Here is a 23,632-nt window from a genome sequence, read left to right as displayed (position 1 = left end):
TGGGTTCAAATCTGAGAGGTACCACTTGCACACTGGGGCGGCTCTGTGTGTTGCTAGAGAAGCTGCATTTTAGTGAACTGCCCTCTTTTAATGGACTTCATGTCATTTTGTGTAGGACAAAAACTCATTGAGTTAAGTATTGTGAAAAACTTAATATGCTTTAAAGGCAATTTTGAAATAAATAATTTTAAAGATTTTCAACATACTTAAAATTGGAAGATGATGCCTTATGTTGGTAGGGTGCTTTAAAACTTACAGTGATCTTTTTCACTCATTATCTGTGTCTGAGAGTAGTAAAATGACTAGTCAAAGAAAAGGTAGCAAGGGGCAAGCACATAACTGGAATTTCTGTTTTCAAGTCCAGTGTGTTTCCCATCTCAGCAACTTTGTCCTTGACCTTTCAATACACAATGTTTTAATCTTAGTCTCTTATGCTAAACACAAAAGGCATTCTTCCTAATGTGTGCAAAGTGTAACAGAAACTCTTTGCCAAAAACTGAATTTTTAGTACAAATTTACATGATTCTAGATACCTTACTATCCAGAAAATATATGAAACCACAGGGGGTGGTTTAGTTGTCATCCACACCCTTCCACAGTCCTGTGGCAGTTGAGATTGAGAAGGAAGGGAATAATGCAGGAGGGAGTTGACGGTTCTGAAGAAGACCCTGGAAGTCCTGTGATTGTTTAATGAACTAAGTGATATGAATTTATTTCCCTTAAAATGGCTAAAGATAATTTTTTAAATTCAGTATAAGCAGTTAAAAGATTAAAACCATATGATCACCTCCATACATCGAGATGATACATTTCATTGCAAAGCCTTGCTTAATTTTTGATGGAGAAATTTAGAAGCATTCTCATTAAAACCAGAAATAAAAAAATATGTCCACTATCAACATTATTATTTAACACTTTCTGGAAAAAGAAATAAGAGCTATAACAATTAGAAAAGTGGAAGAAGCCATTATTTACATATATGTTATTTTTGACCTCAAAAAATCAGGGGAATAAAGTGAAAAACTATTGTAAACAATAATATAATTATTTTCGGTTGTAATATATTTTTTCATATTAATTTTTTAAAGTTTATGTGTGTCTTTTGAAACTACACAAACTTTAAAATATTAACAAGGAAAAATAAAAGTATAAGAATAATCTAAAATATTGTTTTAAGAAGAAGAGCAATCAGAAAGGACAAATTCCACCTGATATTAAAGCTAATTATAGATCTACAATAATTAAAGCTGTCATATTAGTAGACAAAGAAGTGAATTAAACAAACCCAAATTAGACGCAAGGCATACTGGCATACCAAGATTTAGCACATAGAAAAGGGTAGCATTTTAAATGAGAGGTGAAAGAAACAACTAAAATGAGAAGCCATTTTGAGGAAGATAGAATTGGAGTCTCACCTCACACCTTACACCAAAATAAGTTCCAGACTGATCAAAAGTTCAAACATAAAAATGGATGAAGAAACAAAACTCAAACAGTAAAGCTGAGGGAAAAAGCATGACAAAATGTTTTAATAATCTTTAAAGCAAATGGTCTTCTAAGCATGAGAAAAACCAAAAAGGGAGAAAAAGGCTGATAAATTTGACTAAACCAATATGAAAACATTTTCACATGACAAAAAAAAAGCTCAAGAGACAAAAGCCCAAATCAGCAAAATAGTCATACCACATGTGACAAAATAGTAAATTTCCTTAATGTAAAAGGAGGTCCTACAAATCAGTAACAAAAAGGTCATTAACCAAATAGTATGACATACAAATTCCCTCTAAACTTTCATTTTAATATATTTGTTTGAACAACATATTTATTTATACTCCTTATTGAAATTTAACTCGAAGGAAAGCAAAAGAATACAAAGAGAATGCAAGAGACAAGAAGGAAGAGAGTTTTAAAAAAATTCTGGAGTTTGAAAAAATAAAGCACACCGGAATGATTACTTTCTCAGCAGAGCAAAAGCAGCAGCAGAAACCCAAGTTCCTGAAGAAGTAAGTCAAATTGTTCCAATGGACTCTGAAAATTTCTGGACATGGAGGCCCTGTGTTCTTCTAAAACAGGCGGTAATGGATGGCATTGAAAACAGAATCGATTCAAAGTCTCTGTATAGGGAAGCTGGACATTCTTGAGTCCCTTCACCCACCCTTCTCCAGCCCTGCCAGAGAGCAGAATGGAATAATACTCCTTCACGACTTACAAAGTAAAATCTGTATTTGTTACAGAGGTCAGAACGTAGCAACAATAATCCACATTGTGGTTGGGTTTCCTTGTGAGACCACAAAAGCCTCTTTAATACATCATGCAATGGAGGGTTTTCCATTAATAGTACCATAGGGTTTAAATAGCATGTAGACTAACTCAGTATTTCCTAGAGAAGGGCACCTGGAGTTTCAGATTGCTAAGTGCATACCTCCTTCCTTCTACTCCAGAACAGTCGGCTAAGCAGCTTCTAAAATGGGGCTCAGGTGATGGTGAGGGAACAGGTACAAATCTTCCATGGAAGTGGTGGCAGAGGGCTCTTAACGAAGATGGGAGGTTGGGGATACTGGAGATGGCAGGGTTTGATCAGCTGGGATGGGTAATGTTTATAGTAGGAATAGAGTGAAGACCATCCAGTGTCTGAGAAGTGAAGAGCAGTTCGTATGCAATGTCAGTCAGGAATGAAAGTCCTTACACTTTTATGTAATGGAAGTCTGTAACTCAAGCCTGCCTCTTTGCTTTTGACATTCTCCTACTTTTATCTTAGGCTTTTATAGTTTATTTATTTGTCTATAACTTTTTACATGATTAGAAAATTCATAATGCTCACCAGACATGTAAAAGTGAGCATCTTGGTAATTATGGTATTTGTGGCAGAGGGAAACTGGAGATAATCTAAGTGCTCATTCCTGGGGAATGGATGAGTAAATTCTGGTGGTGCATCGCTGGGGACTGCACTGTGGCATGTAGACACCATGGGTTCCATAGGAATTTCATTGAAATATTGCAAACACCATTTTTAAAAAAATGAGGACTTTGAATCAGGTGATTTCTAAGTTTACTTCCTTGCCTGGAATTCCATAATTCAGTAATTTCAAGATGATTAAAGCAATATAATGCTATATGTTATTCATGTTGAGAAGATAAATCACAGTATCTTTACTAATGGAGGCATCATCTTTAATCAAGTATTCTACTGGTAAAATACTGGTAAAAGTGCTAGTCTGATTGATAGTGAGCATGATTACTTATGGGGTATGTAATTGTGAATCTGTTCTTAGGTTTAATTATTGTTTTTTTCTAGGAAAATAGGAATTGTTTTTGACATTTTACTTAATGAACATATGTTATATAGTCACTTAATAGCTAAGTAATTACTCCGTGTCTCAGTTTCCTCATCTACAAAATTGGGATCATAACAGTGGATACCTCAGTGGTTGTTGTGATGATTAAATTAATTAAAGCAAAGGTTAATCATTATTAATATTATACATGAGAGCCCTTATCTGCCTTCAGTGTCACTGCTTAGAATCTTAGCAGTGATGAGCTGGTACGATATCCGATAGGAAGGCTTTTAGAAAAAGAAAGAGACATGTGGATCTTCCTAAGGGAGATATTTAACGAGGTCATGACTAGAGAGGCAGGGAGAACATTTATAAAGCAGCTCAGTGCTTTGTGACCACCTAGAGGGGTGGGATAGGGAGGGTGGGAGGGAGACGCAAGAGGGAAGACATATGGGGATATATGTATATATATATCTGATTCACTTTGTTATAAAGCAGAAACTAACACACCATTTTAAAGCAATTATACCCCAATAAAGATGTTAAAAGAAATAAAAGCCATTGCTTGGTCTAGTTAGTCATTGTGATGTTGGTGTGTTGTTGAAGAGGAGGGTCCAGACCTCCAATTCATTTTTTAGTTGGTAATTTGAAGTAGAATTTGCTGATTGATTGACTGTGAGGGGTGAAAGAAAGGGAGAGGCTGAAGATGACATTTAGCTTAGCTTCATAAATATACCACTACCAGACTAAACAGGACATTCAGGAAGAAATGCATGACTGGAGGGAAAAAGTAATGAATGTACTCAGTCAGGAGGAGGATCAGTAGAATTATCTAGGAAGCAATTAGAAATGTGAATTGGGGTTTAAGGGAAGACCAGTATTGGCTAAAAGTCATAATCTTTTAAAAACTGGAATATAGAATTTATGCTATTAAATTAACAGGATTATCTCTTTAAACATAGCCAGTGAAAAATTTTTCTTATTAATAAATTGATAATGCTAAAAGAATTAAATTCTTCCTGAAAAGGAACAAAGTGAGTCATTCCTATTAGGAGACATTTGTAGAAAAAGCCAAAGCACATACTAGACTGTTTACATGGAAGTATGTTTGAAGAGAGATCAGAAATTGATATGAAATGACAATAATTTATAGCTATTCAGTTCCTTTACCTCAAAGTTTTTAAGTTAATCAAATATTTCCACAAGAGCTCCAGGTGAAATTCAAGGCAGGTGTGTACATATTAGCAAGGCATCTTATTGTTTTCATTCACCACCACCAAAGGCAGCCACCTTCAGAGTGTAATGTGGGAACTCTTTGACTAGTGCAACATGACAATTTACGTATATCTGTGCTCTGTTGAAAAATATGGGGCAAAGAAAGAGCACAGTGCTAGACAGAGGTACCTCTGACCTAATAGCTGTGTGACATCTCTAAACCTCATTTTATCAGTAGCAAAATAGAGATAAAAATAAGAATTACATCACAGGATTGTTATGAGGATTAATAAATACTGTATAATTAAAAAGAGATACTGATAATGAGGTTGGTAATGTAGGGGTTAGGAAGCACAGTCATTAGAGCCAGACTCCTTGGTTACAAAATCCAGCTTAGCCTCTTCCTTATTTACTGTGTTTACAAGTAACAACTTTTCTTTGTCTTAGTTTCCCCATCTGCAAAATGAGAATAATTATGGTTTCTAGCTCATAGAGTTTTGAAGATTAGATGAATTAACATGTAAAGTGATTTTAGCAGCAGTTGTACACAGTAAGCATTAAATCAGGGTTACCAATTTTCTTTATTATTATTAGGTAAGGCTCTGAATTAGTGCTGTTCCCACAGTAAGTGTTCAGGACTAGGCATCTTATTGTGGCTACTAATATTAATAACAATTCTGGCTTCATTGTTGAGGATGCTGTTATGTCAAAAATAAATGTCAAGAACAGCCAGGATCACCTGATCCTAGAGGTTGATGGCAATTGTAAATACATACTAGAATCAGAAAATGTCCCTATTCTGCTTTTGTTCACTTCAGCAGAGCAGCTGATGAGGATTCTAAGGAGCCCTTGAGCAAGCAGGATGTCTGAGTAGCAGACATCAAGCATCTCATTTCAACCACATCAGCAACCTGTGCTGTCTCTAAAGTGGAAATCACTTGTGGACAATAAATATTTCATGATGGTTGAATCTTTACCAAGAGTGTGTTTTGGAAACATTAGCACCTTAGGATAATTTAGAACCAAATTTGAAGTTGTCATGATAGATGCTCAATGAATTTTCTTAGGGATGACACTTATGCAAAAATCCATAAGGACCGCAATAAATGTGATTTTTTTTCAATAAATTATGATCACATGTTTAATTCATTCTATGGATAATAATAGCATCTAAAGTATAGCTTGTATAGTTATAATACAGGATAGTTTGGTTTTCATATGAATATAGTATCTTTTGCCTTTGGATAGGAGAAAATAATTATACAGAGTTAGAAAAAGTGGTCCATCTAGTGTGCGATTCTGACAACAAAGGCATGGGTTAAGTTGTCCTACTTGATTCCAACCTGAATTATCATACTTGCTGTCTCTATCTCTTCGCCTCCATTCTTCCTCAATCTTACCAATATTTCTAGTACTTTATCCCCATACTTCCATGAGACATCTCTTAACTATGACAGCAATGACGTCCATTCTGCCAAATCTAAGTGTCATTTCTCAGTACTCCTGTCACTTGACCTCCTTGCAGCCTTTTGATCACAAAATTGATCACCTCTCCTTTGGAAAAACCCAACTATCCTCCTCTGGGCTTCTGTGATACCATGTATATTTTGTTTTCCTTTTTCTTCTAATTGCTACTTCTCAATCTAATTTACTGGTTCCTTCTCTTTTGCCCAACTTCTAAATGTTGAAGTGTCTCCAGAGTTTGGTCTGAGCTCTTTTGTTTGTCAGCTTGCATTCTCTCCCTAGGTGAGCTAATCCAGGTTCATGATTTCAAATGTCATCTCTTTCCTGATGACTGACAAATCCATAATCAGGTGTTAGATTCTCTTCAGAACTCGAGACTTGGGTAAAACTCACCGTGTATTCTTGAATGTCTAATTGGCATCTCAAACTTAGTACATCCCTCTTCCACCTACCATCTGCTTGCCCTGTCAAGCCTGTTTTCTGATCTTATCCATTCCAGTTAATGGTTTCATCTTCTACCCATTTGTTCAGATTGAAAGAAACTCTGTTTATCGAATTCTCCTTTTTCTTCATGTCATACAGCCAGTTCATCAGTAAGTCTCATTGCCTTAGTCTAAGACATAATCTTCTCTTTCCTAGATTATTAACACAGCTCCCTAATTGGTCTCCCTGCTTTGACTTTTTTGCTGTTCCTTCACCATAGCCAGATGTGATAATTTCTCCCTTGAGTTTCCCATTGTAACTGTAATCAATATACATTAAATTACATAATATGTACAATATACATTAAATTACAGTAAAACATGAACTTCTTACCATGGCCTCTAGGTGCCTTTCTGAATTCAGTGTCTCTTGCCCGTGTTTCATCACACACAAACACAACAGTTTTCCTTCTGTCTCTTGAATGTCCCTGGCTTATACTTCGGCGCCTTGAGATTGTTCTTTTCTATTCCCTCAGGTCTTCAAATAACTGTCCCATTGTTATAGACTGAATGTTTATGTCCCCCCAAAAATTCATATGTTGAAACCTAATCCCCAGTGTGAAGGTATTTGGAGGTGGGGTCTTTGGTAGGGTATTAGGTTATGAAGGCAGAGCCCTCATGAATGAGATTGGTGCCCTTATTTATAAAAGACACCCCAGAGAGCTTGCTTACCCCTTCCTGTATGTGAAGACACAGCGAGAAGACTGCTGCCTATGAATCAGGAAGCAGGCTCTCACCAGACACTGAATCTGCTGGCACTTTATTCTGGGACTTTGCAGCCTCCAGAACTGTGAGAAATAAATTCTGTTGTTTACAGGTCACTAAGTCTATGGTATTGTGTTACAGCAGCCCACAGGTACTGAGACACTATTTCTCATCATTTACCTTCTCATCATTTACCTCATCAAAGACACCTTCCATAGAGACTCTGGGTAAAACTCTCCTCCTCCCCACTCTGCAGTCATTCTCTATCCTGTTATCCTGTTTTCTTTCATAGTAGTGATCACCATCTGCTTTTATCTTATTTTTGGATTTTATTTGTTTACATCTTTACTGTCTGTTCCAGTCTCTCCTAGAGTGTTAGATCCTGTAGATCTAACAGGGCTTGATTTGTCTTGTTCATATCTTCTTTATCTAAAATAGCATGTGGCCCTTATTAGGTGCTCAAAATATTTATTAGATCAATGAATGAATGTTAATGGAGGTTGGAGAGATAACCCAATACCTTTACTTTTAGGTAGGGAATTGAAGATAGATAAATTTTACATAGATAAATTTCTCCAGGTTTAAAAGTGTATTTCTTCTGGTTTGAAGTTACTTCACTTATACTTCAGTTTTTGGGGTTTTGCTTTGTTTTGTTTTGAGCTTTCTGTGACTGCTTAGTTGGTATAGCAATCTATCTTACGGACTGTGAAACTCTTTTAAGTATGTTTTACTTGTACTTTCAAAAACTGTTTTAACTCTTTTTACTTTAGCTTATTGGACCCAGTGGTCTGAGAACAAGTTGTTGGTTGAGGTTACATGAATTCACATATTTGAGTCCCTGCTTTGGGAAAAGAGGAAGATAGATCCATTTAAGATTACATAACTTGCCCAAAGGTACTCAGTTCCATTTTACTAATTTAAACTTACTAAAAGGGAAGTAATTTGGGGGGCACCATTCTTTGACATTATTCTGTAGCTAACTAAGTGTCTATATTAGCTTTCTAAGGATTCAAACATGATACAAAACCTTGGCAGGTTTTTGCATCACATTTATTTCTTCTATATGAGGGAAGTACACGGACTTAAGTACAATGTAGTAAGTGTTTCAGTGAATGTAAAATTTTCAGTTAATGAAAATATTTTAGTAAATTTCAGAATTTTCTGGAGAAGTTCTATCACATTTTTAAGTGATCTTCATACATGACAAAAGTTTTTTGAACCAGAAACTATTATGTGTTTCGTGTCCCATCATTTCAGGGAAAAGCTGGAGATCATAAATGCTGAATTCCAAAGCCAGTATGAAAATATAAATATAACATCTGTACGAGTTAGATAAGAAATCTGTAGGGTAAAGGAGCACTGAATTGAGATTTAGGAAATTAGGACACTAATCTCAACTTTGTTACTAAGTAGTTGTGCTATCTAAGGAAAATTCTTCAAACTGAGGCTTTAGTTTACAATAAATTGTTTAGAAGACTGTGTAGAATAGAGCGTAGATATTCTTTAAGGTCCGTTCAATCTGCAGAATATGAAAATATTAAACTTCCCTGTTTGGAAGCTTTTCAGGACAGTATTGAGATTCATCTCTATTATTCATTAAAGACCAGACACGGGAAGTTGGAAGTCATTTCTGATCTATTAATAGTGACTTGGCACCAGATTTCGTCTCAACTCAAAGGGTTGAACACATTTTGGTTATAGAACTTCGAGTATGTATGTATGGGAGAAAGGGGAGTAGAATTTAGATAGGCCCACACTTGTCAAAGACGATAAAAAGAATGAATGCACACATAATGACAATCATTGATTCATAGTGGCAAGCGTTAGAACTAAAAATTAAGTGCTTTATAATTGCTGGGAAACAGCTAGAGATAGTGCTTAAGCACCTTTTTGAGGTGGAGGAGGCTGAGAAGCCTTGTGCAATGGAACATCACAGACTACAAAGGACCAGTTGACTCTCATTTTGCCCCAGTGCCTGTCCATTGCTTGGAATAAAAAAGTAGGCTGCAAGTCAGACAGGTCTTGTTATTGGCAATGTTCCTGTGACTGTTCACCTCAGGGTAATCAGATTCAGAACAGGGCTTCTACACCTATCTCTTTGCATGGTAAATATTTCATTAGCTACTGAGATATCTAACTACTGATTTAAGAATGGAAATACATTTTATTGTCTCTGTGGGTTTGTGGCTGAATGAATACAGTGAATAGGTTATTTTAACATTATTTAGTAACATACACTCTAGTAAGGGATTAGAGTGCAATTCTGACAATTCCTGGCCCCAAATATGTCTTGATTTTGCCTCCTGGAGATACTTTTTTTCAATTGAACTGTTAATAAGCTAGATCTGTCAATTAACAGATTTTTAACTATTCCTTACCTTGAGATCCTTAATTTTCAGAAAAAGAAGAGCTATTTGCTTGTGGCCTAGAACAACTCTCTCTGTGTTTTCTCTTACCACTGTCCACATTTTTAGGACCTTTTCTACTGCTTTCCCTTGAGACTTACCTCATTTTTGCATTTTTTTGTACTTTTTTAAAAAGATAATTGCATAATTGTGTCAGAATTAGTGAAACTAGGGTCTAATTAAAGTCAAGGTTTTAATTATAGAAATATATGAAATGTCAAACTTGCCTCTTTTAAGAATAATTTCATAAAAATCACTTAGGATACTTACATCGACAATCAAGAAATCTAGCCAGCACCAGGCATTAGTGAAATAGGTTTGAAATCCATAAGCTACCCATTTGAGAAGCATTTCCAGGATGAATATATAAGTGAAGACCTTGTCAGCATATTCTAGCATGGTTTTGATAGTTTTTCGTTGTTCAATGTATATATCTTCAAAAGCCTGTGAATCAAGAATGCTTTTATTTTATTTGAATGGCTTGCCTCCACCCAAATACTTGATAAATTCTTAGTAGAATGCTTGGCACAAAGCACTAATTTGATAAATATTGGCTAGTATCAGACAAATGTGGAACCAGATGAAATCTAAAGACTAAAACTAATGGAAAATGTTGGCAAGAAAACGTCAGTATCTTTACTGATTTAGTTTGTGCTTTCTTCTCTGCCTCTCACCCCAAAATCTGTATCTCAATTACTTCTACAAAGACATGCTCTTAGAGAAGTAATATGAACTCAGAAAATATCTAGAAGTTCTGTTAACGAGGGATAGACTTGGCCTATTCCAACCTTACTTTCATCAATTCTCTGAATGATCTGGCTCATTTTGAAAGAATAAATTGATTAGACATAAAAAAATACACTTTTAGTCCATAAATATTACTATGATTATTTGGGAGAACTGGATGGGATTTGACATGGAAGGTAATGTAGTTACAGAATGTCCCTGGAAATGGTTGTCTCAGTAAGGAAAACATCTGTTAGAAAAGCACCAGATGAGAAATTCCATCTGGCTGCTCATGGTTCTAATTTATTCTGTAATGAATTTTGCATAGTTAAACCCTGGGTGCCAAGCTCTGCAAGGTACAAATACACTTCTTGTTTTGCTCCTTAAACTAAGTGTATGCTTCTGGTATTTTTGGAGATAAGCTATTTCACTAGAACCTGATTCTTGCCAATAATGCGTTACACTTACCAAAGCACCACTACTGAGAAGGATCATGAAGACAATGAAAGTCTCAAACCAGTTGTGTTCAACAATGCTGTAGCAGGTTTTCCGCAGATTCCACCAGACTTTTCCTTTGCCTTCTTCTATACTTACTTGACAGAATGGAAACTTTTTAATACATCCTAAAAGATAACATTAAATATAATAAATTAGAAATATATATTTCAATCTTAAATAGGAAGAAATAAACTTTGTTCCTCCCTCCCCAGTCCTAGTCTCAGATCATCATTTTATACAGCAACTGGCTACTTCATCCCTTAGTTATCTTCAGCATCCCTCCTGTATAGTGAATCATTCTCAGACTTACATATCAGCCAGCTACCTAGAATCAAAGAATTACTTTACCAAGAGCTGCTTGAGTATAAATGGTTCCATTCTTTAACCCTGCTTAGGATCTGTCTTTGCCTCAAGGCCAATCATGGACAAGAACATCTCTCAGGTTTGGGGAAAAACTGCATATTCAAATTGTTTATTCATTTTTTGATGTGATCCTGGATTTTTACACACTTCTTTTCACACAGAAAATTCCCCTGTCTCCCAAGGTATCATCCACTGTCAGTTTTCCCAAGCTATTTATTTTCAGCCTCAGTGCTTTTCTTAGTCACACCTATGACTCATCTTGTCAGTCAGTATCTCTCTTCCTTTGTCCTACCTCTCTTAGCTTTCATGTTATTTCTAAACTTCCATCCACTCTTCTGCTCTGAGTTACTACTTATGGGATTCAATCCAATCACACTGAATCAGCAAACCTTTATTGATTTGTGTGCTAGCCACTGTACTGGTCACTGTGAGAATAACTGCTGGTCTCCCTGACAAGGCTTTAGAGCACATCTATATCCCCAAACAGCTCTGGTCACAGCCCAAATTAACCACATTTGAAACTGTTAGAGATGGAGTGTAATTATTGCAGCATCTATAAATCAAATCACAACATTGCCAATGAGGTCTGAAGGGATTGCTTTATCAATAATGAGATGATGTTCCAGAATGCCATTTATCTTCTAGGGTTCACTTCTCCACATTCTGGAGGATGAAAAAAAGGACGTGTCAAATTATCTTAATTGTCCAGGCACAGTAGCTGCTATAGTATAAACAGGAAATACAGATAAATTAACTTTTTGGAAGAAAAGAGGAAAACAAAGATAAATATGCCTTCACCATTTCATTGAAATATTTCCTTCAAATGAGGTATATTTAGTCTCTGTAAGGAAAGAAGGGAGATTGCATTTAACCATATTAGAGCTTGTTTACCTTCAGTAAAACAAGCTTCTGGCTTAAGGTCTTCCTCGGGTTCAATTTCAGCTTGTTCACCTTCTCGGGGCAGAGCAACATCAACTGTACTTCCTTCAGATGAGCTGATTGCATTTAATTTCTGGAAACAAAATCGCATTGCAAAGATGTGATTTTTCTCCCCTTTTATTCAGCTAATTTGGAAATGCTCTGTGATGGTGTGAAAAAATGATGGTGGTAGTGATAGCATTTGACTCTGTTAACAGTACTGATAATTGTGTACTAATAATTTAACATACTTGAAGTCCTATTGTTTAAAACAATGTAACTACTAAGTTGATTCAGACAAAAAATGGTTAGACAGCATTCAATGTGGGTGATTTGGAAGGGAGTGATTTTACTGATTAACTTGTTTATGATCTCTATTTGTCTATGGATGCCATATGAAAATAATTTAATACATCAACACTCAGGCCAAATCAAGAATAGTTTGATAAAAGTTTGGTATGCTGACATTCACTATTGATTATATTAACTAAAATGCTTCAAATCAAATTGTAATTTCCACTCTTCAATGGAAATTTTCAGAGGGCAAAGAACATTACCAGTTGTCTGTAACTACTGTCCATGTTTCTGTAATTTTAGAAAGGAAGAGTGGCACATTAACATTAGTCACAGTCATTATAGTTCAACTTTGAGCTATATTTTTCTCTGGCTTACATAATTTTCTTTTTACTTTACTAGCAGAAAAATGATAGATCTCTCTTTCTCTTTCCCTTTTTTGAACTGCTTAAATGAATTCAATACTTGCCAAAGAATTCTAAACGAAATGGAAATTTCTTTATAAATGACATTGTTCAAAATCTGTATAGACTTTCATTAGGAGCATATTCCGAATTCAACATGTGATCAGGCTGTGAATTTTTCCTTTAAAAAAATTATTGTGACATGCCACGTGGCTAGGAAGAGCCACTTTAGTGTTGCAAGAATAAATATCTAATAAGTACTCTGATACCACTTGGGATGACATTATGGATGTGCAATGCTTTATGAAAAGTGATGCAAAGATATGACATACAGCACAACCCAGGGAATGTAAAACTTTTAGAATGAAAGAACATGGACATGTTAATGGTTTCAAAGGCCCCATTAACTTTAGTAGCTGAGTGATAGGGTCACTCTGCCCTAACCCTCTGAAAGAGTTAATGTGTTACTGAAAAATACCTGGATAACTCCCTAAGCATCAGTCATATTGGAGGAAATTTGGCTCAAAATTCTTGATTTTTTGAAATCACCATGCAAATGTGGTTTAATACTTTATAACGTGAACATGGAAGAGTAGTGTCCAGATGATATTTTCTGTGGTATTACTTTGAGGGTGACGTTAACCATGTCCAATTAAATATATTATGAAAGTTACCCTAAGTCAAAATATAATTCTATAATAAAATATCTCCTAGTCTGGAGTATGCTAAAGAGAGGCTAGGCCATCAATTATGGCCTATGGTTCTTAGGATCATTAGAGTACAAGAATTTTTACCATTAAAATCCTCTACTTTTTGGAGAGGTGGAAGGTAAAGACATATTTTATTCTCTCAGGATTTTTCTACTTCTTACAGCCAGAATATCTTTATTCTTTTAAGAAAATCCCAGGAAAGCTACTGCTGGATAGAATTGCAGCAGCCTCTGGTATAACCAAGAAAATACTAGATAATTCTTCCCTTCCAATTTCATTGGTGGTTTATGAGTTGGACACTCTGACATTTGATGAGTGGCAGCAATAATATCCACTGTATAAATAAAACCAGGAAGAAACCAAATTATTTTGAGGTTAGTTATAAAAAGCTTCATGTTTCTTCTTCCTTTTGGCCAATCCAAGCTGAATAATTTCTTCTGAGCCTGGTCACGATCCACCTTTTCCGTGAAGCCTTTCTTTCTTATGATTTCTCCATGCTAAATTTTATAGAACGTTTTGCCCATAATACTTGTTTGCTTTGACCAAATAGTCTCATAAATATATATATATATATAAATTATATATATACATAAAATTGTATATTTATGTACATATATACATACATATTAAAATGTACACACATACACAAATGTACATCTATACACCAAAAGATTCAAGCATAGAACAGACACTAAATGGTTATGTTGAATTTATGAAAAATGAATGATTGAATGCATTTTGTTATTACTCTTATAGAGAGAATTATAGTGTTTAGATAATTTGATCTCTTCATTTTGATATGTAACTCAATTGTGGCCTTTGCAGAAGTCTGTTTAGTTGTATTAGAAAATGCATTTTCTTAATGAATAGGAATTATTAATGATATTTTAGTGATAAAAACACATATTTCCAAAATGTTTCTCTAAAATATTGGCAGACATTCAATAAAGAAATCTGAAGGAAGAAAGTTATAAGTATATATGTATACACACGCAAATACACATATACTTTTCCATTTGAAAACTTTAGAAAATATACTCACCCTGCACTTCTTATTTACCACTGTTAATACAGTTGTGAAATGTTCAATTTTTTGCATTATAATTCTCTGCCATGTATTACACAAGTGTCTTATATTTAAATACAAATATTTAAAGCAAATCCTTTACAGCACAAGTGATGGTAGCCATTAATCTGAATGGCAATTGTATCCACCATTTACCAAGTATCGACCTCTGGATGTGTCTTTGTTATTGGTACTGTCTTTAGATTGTAAACTTTTGTGAATGTGTTTAGTATGTTAAAATACAAATAATTTCAATTTTCTAAATAGCTATGGAGGTAATGTACATTGTAAAGCAGAGAGGGTCCGTGTGTGAGTTAGTTTACCTCTATCTGCCTGGCATTATGAAGCATAGCATGTCTTTTGAAAACAGACAAGGAAAAAAACTCTGCATGTATTCTGCTCTTCTCAAATGAGCAGAACCCATTTTACATGCAGAATTGCTTCACCGTTATCCAGGAGTTTTTCTGATTATAAGGATAAGCTCATTAACCTTATGCTCTGCAAAACTCCTTAAGGAATGTTTAGACAGAGACTTGATGAATCAAGGTTTAAAAAATAGTTGGTAGGCTAGTGTTTCTGCCACTGAAAGTGTTTTGTGGGAGGCTCCTTTTCCTATGAAAGTTGGCATAAAGTTAATTCCTGCTAGTTGGAGAGTCAGGCTTATTCATGGTATAATCTTCATAGGCCACATTTTTGTCATAAGAAGGTACATATACTTTATCCTATGAAGTTATAAAAATATTGTATCAACTACATAAACATTTTAAAGTTGTGAATTTACCTACATTTATAAATTAAAGCTTAGACTGTGTTCTTATTAAGTTACAACAACTTACCAATTAAGATATACTGCCTGATAAGCTTTAGTCACTGGAAACATAAAGAATTTTACTACTGTATTTTAAAATTTTGAAATTTAGATCCTAGAAAACTACTTAAGCATTTAAAATTCTGTACATGGATATAATACTATCTTCATAATCTAAACATTTCTAATTAAGTTCAACATTTTGGCATTCATACTCTGGTAGAGGGTAGTTTGTCATATATTTTGTCATAACCATACCAAAATGACTTCCAAATTTTATTTAAAAACACATAACTGATTTAAAAGCAGGTGACTGATGATAAATACAAAGAATAACTTACTTTCTTTAAATTGCCATAGCTGTGCTACTAAAATGATAAAAAAAAAAGATACCTGAAATGAAATTTTCCACATTAAGGAACTTGATGACTATACTAAATAACTAAAATTAATACTTGTTCTGAAGTAGTTATAAAAATGTAATTAGGTATATAGGCATAACAGTAGAAAGCTTCCATATAAAACCACATAGTACAAGCTCATCACTTGTTTTCTTGTACCATTTTCTCCCTATCCGTCCAATATTTTATGGCACTTAAGGCTAGATTCTTCCATCCCTTGTAGAAACTACTGAGTCTACAGAGGGATGATGACTTATGCTCTACAAATGCACACTGGAAAGCAGGTTTGAAGATGCAACATTCTCCAGGCCTAATTCAGCCACAGGAAGCATGCCTGGCTGAAGCAGAAGCCCGGCGCAATGCTGTGGAAGCCGCACGCTGGTCCAAGAACCATGTTCTCAAAGACATGGTACCTGAATGTGAAGTTTTCAAGGTTAGCTGCAAATACTACTTGTAAGAAATGACAGAATCAGCACCCAGAAAGGCCATTTTCCCCTGATAACATGAACTTATATAGAAATCCCCCCTTATGGCGAATATTGCTCAATTTTTATCTAATTAAATAGTGAAATTTAACTTTCAGAAATGGAAGAGAATGTTAGCAACTGGCCTACTTCCACCGAAATGCGCTCACATTTCATTTATTTTCAGTCAGCTGTCAAATGTTTGACTCTCACAAACTGCTATATGATTCAAAAGGCAAAAATAAAAGATTCAGCCATTACAGACTGCCTTTAAAATCTAGCCATTTCTTTCAAAATTTCTGGGTTTTGTCTTGAAAGTAAAAGAAGAAAATCTTTTGGTTACACAATCTATCAGGGCCTTAGTCTGATCTTTTGGATATGTATATCCATATCTTGACTGATATTTCATTTGAAGGACAGGTAGCCACACAGTGAGGTCACTGGGCTGCATATCCAAGGCAGGAGGAACACGACTAAAACCAATAGCTCTTTTTTTTCTGGACCACTTATTGAATGGTTAAAAATATAAACCATCTCTATTTAGTTTGGCCTTAACATATTTTAAATGTGTAACACCCCTGATGCACCTTTTATTTTAAAAGAGCCTTACTACGAACATAATATAGGAAACTGACAATAATTATATGGTAGTTGAAGAATAAGGTAAAAGGACATCCAGCAGGCAAAAGAAAAAGCTGGTTTATGTTAAGAAGATAATACAAAATTTCCATCTAAACTTGCCTTAATTTTTATTTCAGCAGAAGTACACTGAAGCACCAAAACCTTTCTCTAAAGGTCGAGATAGGTTTAAAATGGCTATTCACACTCCCATCTGTGCCACATTCAGTTTCTCAGAGAGCATTTGGAAGACACTGAGAACGTAACAGAAATAGGAAGCTAGAGGTATTCTCCCATTGCTCTCCAGATTCTGAAAACGGAGCACAGGGCCTTTTCTAGAAGGGTACGTGCTTGGGACCTTAGTCAAGCATCATTTTCAAAGTTTCCATAACGACTTTGAAAAAGAGGGAATCCTGTTATAAACATGGTGTAAAAGATAATTTTCCAGTACCATTTAATTCTGCCCTGCTTGTGAAGAAAAAATAATCAGATTTTCTTCAATGACTAATAATCTTGTTTTACTCCTAAAACTAAAAAGTCATTTTAAGTAAAATTACATAAATCACCAGGGGCTGTATTTTAGAAAAATTTTTATTTATAATTTTATGTCTGAATTTGTTTCATTTTACAGCTAATTCTCAGTTATCCCTAAAGAAGAAGAGAGTATGTATAAATTAAACCTACAGACAAACCCCAAGCTCTAATTAGGTTTTTTTTTTTTTTTCACCAGAAGCCTTGAAAAGTGCTAATACTCATGAACTTTTCACTTTTGCTTTTTAATTTGCCTTCAAGAACACTCACTCTGGGGAATTCCCTGGTGGTCCAGTGGTTTAAGACTCAGACTTTCATTGCTGTGGACCCGGCTTTGATCCCTGGTCAGGGAACTAAGATCCCACAAGCCGTGTGGTGTGCCCAAAAACAAACAAGCAAGAACACTCACTCTGGCTGTGATTCCAGTAACAGGAGAAAGTTGAGTCAAGAGAATAAACTAAAGATTTATTTCATCCACAAACCTACAGCAATTTTTGGAGATATCCTTTATTCCTCATAAAACTATAATCAATAATTAATAATCCAAAGTAGGAAATTTTCCAAGTCTCTTTTTTGCCTGCTCAGTTTTGGGTAGAACATTTAGGGAGAAATTAATGTAGATCAGAGAAATTTAAAAAAATGGGTACACTGAACCAATTACTTAATATTAAGATGCAATGAACTTTTCCTACCCTGTATCATGATGCTTTTCATTTTTTAATTACAGTGATCATTTAGGGTTTGGCAGACACATGACTTAACAACTTCCCCAAACTACATGAAAATCCAAGATATGTAGTGCCCAAATGTATACAGACTATGGCCCTTCATATCCAAAATCTCATGATCACCTTGCTCTTTTTTTTTTAATGGAGGCTTTCCCCCAAAACATGAAAGCAAACATTTCTATCTGGAGCACATGACTTGGATGGGTTGAAAATTATATTCACAGATCTGAATATAATGATCTGAAAATGGCAACACTGTCAAACAAACCCTGTGAGGCTCATTTTGGTAATACAGTTTACTTATAAGGGCTGAATCAACAACAGCAAAAAGTTGTGGTCTTATTTTAATGAAATAAAAGCAGAAAAAAAAATGCATCCTCTCAAGTTCTTAACTATTTTGAACTTTAAACATTTCTATCATGTTTTAAAATAGATATAAATCCTATAGAGCATGCAATTATTGCTTTTAAAAGCCTAAACAGACTAAACTGGAAAGTCATTAACAGAATCAAAAACGGTGTTGGGACTGCCCGTCTTGCCTGACCATGCTGTGATGTGTCACACGATTCAGCAGAGAGCAGCTGGGCACGTCTAGCACTTCCTTGCCATGGCAGGGGAAGGAACGTAGCTGAGTAGCATGCAGGCCAGTCAAAATTTATTTAGAAAGTGATTGTACGTGTACAACTTGCTTGGGTAACCTGGGTAAAAGTGGTGGCACGAGCCTCTGGCTGGTTAAAAAACACCAGAGTTTCATTCTTGAAGGCTCCAGCTTGATTTTACCCCTGTGAGAAGTAAGAATGGTAAGCAGTGAAGGTCACAGTATGATATTCCTAGATTGAGCTTTGGAATTCAACTTCAAATATGCTTCTTCAGAGCATTTATTCTATATCCTTCACCTGGGAAGACAATGAAAGCTTTCAAGAACTAAATTGTAAAAAATCCATAATTATATAAAAATGTCAAGAAATCATGTTTATATAAAAACAGAATTCTACATTATATCTTGTCATAAGATATATACAATCCCAAGGTTTTACAAAATAAAAGGATCACTATTTTGAAATTCATGCCTTCAATTTCCTTAAAATTTTTTTCATGCAAAACTGTATGTTCGTTTCCATACCAGTCTGTTTATGTTACTGGTGCATATAATAGATACACATATATAAAATATGTATTACATAATATAATAACAGCAATTCATATTTTTATCTCTAAAAACTTCTAGAGATCATTTCTCCCCAACTGTGGTATAGCTAGATATTTTGAAAATGAATGGAAGGAATAGAGCAGCTAGAGTTTTCAAATACTATCTAAATTAATGATTAATTTACTGCCTCTTCTTAAAGCAGAAATGTGTTGCAAATTTTTTTTTCTTTTCTTTCTTCCTTTCTTTTGAAATGTATCGTTCTGTTAGGTTTAACTTGTATGATTTTTCACTTTGTCAGCAAAGAGAAAGGATATTTTGTGTCCCCCAAAGCACCGCCCAATGTTCTTTATCTACTTGTGTTCAAAAAACTAAGAAGTGCGAACCAATATGCCACTTTATGGATACGTTATTTTTAATTTGTGTGTGTGTGTGTATGAGTGTGTGTGTGCAATAGCTAATAAAAAAAGAACAACCCAGCCAACATAAATGTGAATCTGATATGTGACCTGTGTTCAATGCCAGCAGTTTTCAGAAATTTCAGATCAAAACTGAACTTCGCTGGAATTTATTTAAATTTATTCTATAATGCTGATTTTTACTTTTATTTTTGAAAACAGTGTACAGTTGACCCTGGGACGACACAGGTTTGAACTGTGCAGGTCCACTTACACACAGATTTTTTTCAATAGTAAATACTACAGCTACAGGATCCTCAGTTGGCTGCATTTGTAGATGTGGGAGTGCAGATACGAAATCATGTATATGGAGGGGCAACTGTAAATTATACTCGGATTTTCAACTGGATGTAGGGTTGACACCCCTAACTCCTGTGTTGTTCAAGGGTCAACTGTACTTTTAAACTTAGTGTGAGCATACGTGAGAATTGCCCTATTATTCTTTCAAGGTTTTTCTGGTACTAATTTAAAAAATCATCCACGTAAAACTTACTGCTGAATTTAATTTTACTGTGCAAAATAATTTGAAATTTTATCCTAGCTTTACAAAAGTTTTAATTTTATATTTACTTTTAAGTATTTTCCCTCTAATATATCTGTATACTTTAAACAATTTTATTACATTCTGTAATTGGATTCCATGTATCCAAAACTAGCTTGGAAGAGGACAGATGATTATTTAAAAAAATCACCCAATAAAGAATTTTTGTTCAGATAATAAAATGTTTTCAAGGACTTGAAAATGAAGACATTGTATCTCATTGTTCCAAGTTTATGATTTTTTAGTCATTAAAAAAAAGGACATGACAATGAGGTAGTATTCTCCTAAAGCAATAATTTGAAATATCTGTGGACATCATAGAGTTTTTTTTTTTTTAACATCTTTATTGGAGTATAACTGCTTTACAATGTTGTGTTAGTTTCTACTGTATAACAAAGTGAGTCTTTGAAGTATTCTGGAAACCAACTTTTTGGTAAAAAGAAATTAAGATATATCATTTCCATGAGTGCAGTGAGATGAAACCTATGATGTTAACATAGCAAATGTTTCTCTGCCTCTTTGGCTTTTCTATCTCTTCTTGACCCCAAGCTAGTCTTGTCCCGAGTCTTCCCTTATTTTCTCTTTGTAATTACTTCTTTAGGGAACTCCTCTATTTTCAAGGAATCAGATAATTATGAAATCTGCATTATTAAATCTCTTTTTAAACCCTGACTGCTCATTCAGTCTCTCGTTCTCACTATATCCCACTTCTAATTCAGTATGTCCCAATTGAATTCTTTCTCTTCCCCCATAAACCTGGTAACCTTCTTAAAAAGGCCATTTCAGACAGTTGCATCACCATTTTCCCAATTTCTCAGATTCTTTACTAGGTTGGTCAAAAGCCAGTTAGTCTCAGTTCCCATACTTATTACCGTAGCCCAGAATTCTGTCACCTCATTATTATCAAATGATTGTTACCACATTCCCCAAGATAACAGTTCTCACTCTAAACGGTTTTACTTATTGCTATCAAATAAATTTTCCTAAAACATCACTTTCCTATTGCTTTTCACCTGCTTAGCACCTTATTGACTATGCAGCCAATTCCAAGCTCCTTGACTTACTTCAAAGACTGTATAATCTGAAACTACCTTACTCACCCATACATATTTTTCCAGTCTTTTCAACCAATACTTTATACATGCTGATTATTTCACTGCTGCACCTTAATACTAAGCTCACTCTAACTCTGGCTTTTGTTTAGTAAGTTTCTGCTTTTTGCTTTCTGTTCATGTATTTGACCACATTTTGAGGTCTACTTTAATTTTATCTCTTCCATTTAACAATTTGCTATGTTCTTGCTGTTCTCAATACTTGTATAATCTTGTATTCAGTCCTACAGGATTAAACTTTTTAATAGGTTTTTAATAATTTTGTGAGTTAGTATTAGCTTCCTCAAAGATGCTGAGATTTCCCTGAAGGGGGTTATGTTATGAATCTCTCCTTTAACTCTTCCTTACCCTTAGTATCCAGCAGAGTGCTGAATTCACAAAAGTGCTCAATAAATGCCTGTTAATTAATTGATGATTTTCTTAAATAAATCTATGTCAAGTGATGGAAAATAAAATTAGAATTTAATTCTTATTTCACCAGAATGAGCAACACATAAATTAGAATTGAACTCTCTAAGTAGACTTTGAGTGGAATTTCGGAGAAAGAATGTTATGCCTCATTTTGTGTGTATTTTTACCTTTTTCAAAATATTTTCAAATTTACCATTATAATATATCTCAGAAGCTCTGAAATGCCTGAAAAAAAGGATCGGGAGGCTATCAGTTGTGACACTGTCAGCTACTTACTACTTATACAAATTCTGTTGACATATTACTAAAAAAAGAAGGTTCCAAAATATGCTCACAAAATTAGACATGATTTGTCTGATTCCTATGGTGTCAATATTTATACCCTCATGCTAAAACCTGTCTTTTATAACCCTGTGCTAGACTTAACTTCCTACTTCCTACTGGTATATCAGAAGTCTATAAATAAGTAATAATAAAAAATTTAATCCTGTTCTGCACAATTGCAGAATTAATACCACTAAGCTACTATCATAGGATCCTATGAATTTTAATCCTACAGGAGGAACAATTTCCTTTCTTTTCTTTTAAATAAGTAGTAATATGACAGTAAGAACAGCTTTCCAGTCTACAGTTTAACTGTAATCCTTAAGTAGAGTTTTTTTAAATAGTTCTTAACTATTTCCAAGTTAATCTGGAAGGCCTTATAGATTTGCTCATCCTTAACTGGGCAAAATGTAATCAGTACTACTTTTAATTTCCTAATATGTGTAAAATTTTAATAAATGAATAATACTCTTATCATAGGCAATAAAAGGTTTAGAGGAGAACAAAAAGTACACAAAACTTTCACATTAAAAAAAATCATAGCAAAACTTAATATATTATAGAAAGTAAGGAGATAACACTTTAACAATAATCAATAAAATATGGTTCATTGTTATTTTTTCTAAAGAGCATAATCGAATGTAGAATAGAATGTATTAAATAAAATCTGTTTTTTTGAAGGCCACGTCTTTTAATCAGACTTTCAAACTATCAAGAAGATGAATATACTAATTATTCAGAATGATGATTTTCTGTGGAAAGTTGGAATTTCAATGGATGGAATTCTCAAAAAATATCTCATAATTTTCCAACATTACTGTATATATGACTTTCAATACACTTTTTAATAATGCATATAAGCACAATAAAAATACTAAGTAACTTGTGCATGGTTTTTATAGGAAATGCAAGAAAAACTTTAAAAGCATTCTTACCTCTTTGCTTTCTTCTAGTTCTGACTCACTGCTGAACTCTTCAGTATTTAAGTTTTCAAAGTCAGACTCTCCAACAGCAATTGGCACTGTTACAGTGAGGCTGGGATTATTTATGAATGACATATAGTCATTTTCATCGATTACATATTTTTCAACACTGCTTCCAGTACCTACACCACTGGTGGTTCCATTCCCATCCTTAAGATAATTAAGCTCTTTGCTTATTTCAATCCCAGTATTATTGGACACACAGCTGTCTATTTTGTTGCCTTCATGGATTTCTATACCTTTTGGCTTTCTGAAAAAGGTTTTTTGGAAACACTCCTGTATCTTATTTTTCACATAATCAATTCCCTTTTGCATCCTTCCTACTGCAATCTGGAGATTGTTCATTTCATTATCATCATCAGTGGCAGCAAGATTGTCTGAGCTAAATGAACTCAACAATAAGGCCAGAAAGAGGTTCAGAACCTAAAAGAAAAAAAGAAAATTTTGCTGTATTAATATTGAAGTATGCATAAACATAACAGCTTAAACAGGGAACTCATAGATCTTTGCTAAAATTAATTCAACAGCTGCTTCTTGAATGCTTACTGTATTTCAGAAACCTTGTCTTAATCACACACCAT

General features: G+C 34.4%; 1 protein-coding gene across 8 annotated transcripts in view; it reads right to left on the bottom strand.

Annotated features, from left to right (window-relative positions):
• The window catches only part of SCN3A (sodium voltage-gated channel alpha subunit 3), a 111,592-nt gene that overhangs the window by 13,347 nt on the left and 74,613 nt on the right, over positions 1 to 23,632 (bottom strand). For all 8 annotated transcript variants that reach the window (XM_027129419.1, XM_027129452.1, XM_027129404.1 and 5 more), the window contains 4 exons: positions 23,004 to 23,474; positions 12,025 to 12,145; positions 10,741 to 10,895; positions 9,817 to 9,990 (listed from right to left, as the gene is read on the bottom strand). In XM_027129419.1, coding sequence (XP_026985220.1) covers positions 9,817 to 9,990; positions 10,741 to 10,895; positions 12,025 to 12,145; positions 23,004 to 23,474 — 921 coding nt within the window. The remainder of the gene's footprint in view (positions 1 to 9,816; positions 9,991 to 10,740; positions 10,896 to 12,024; positions 12,146 to 23,003; positions 23,475 to 23,632) is intronic.

This window comes from Aethalodelphis obliquidens, unplaced genomic scaffold, assembly GCF_003676395.1.
Source record: "Aethalodelphis obliquidens isolate GAN/ISIS:26980383/991018 unplaced genomic scaffold, ASM367639v1 scaffold2, whole genome shotgun sequence".
Classification (NCBI taxonomy): Eukaryota; Metazoa; Chordata; class Mammalia; order Artiodactyla; family Delphinidae; genus Aethalodelphis; species Aethalodelphis obliquidens.
This window is presented reverse-complemented; position numbering and strand designations above follow the sequence as displayed.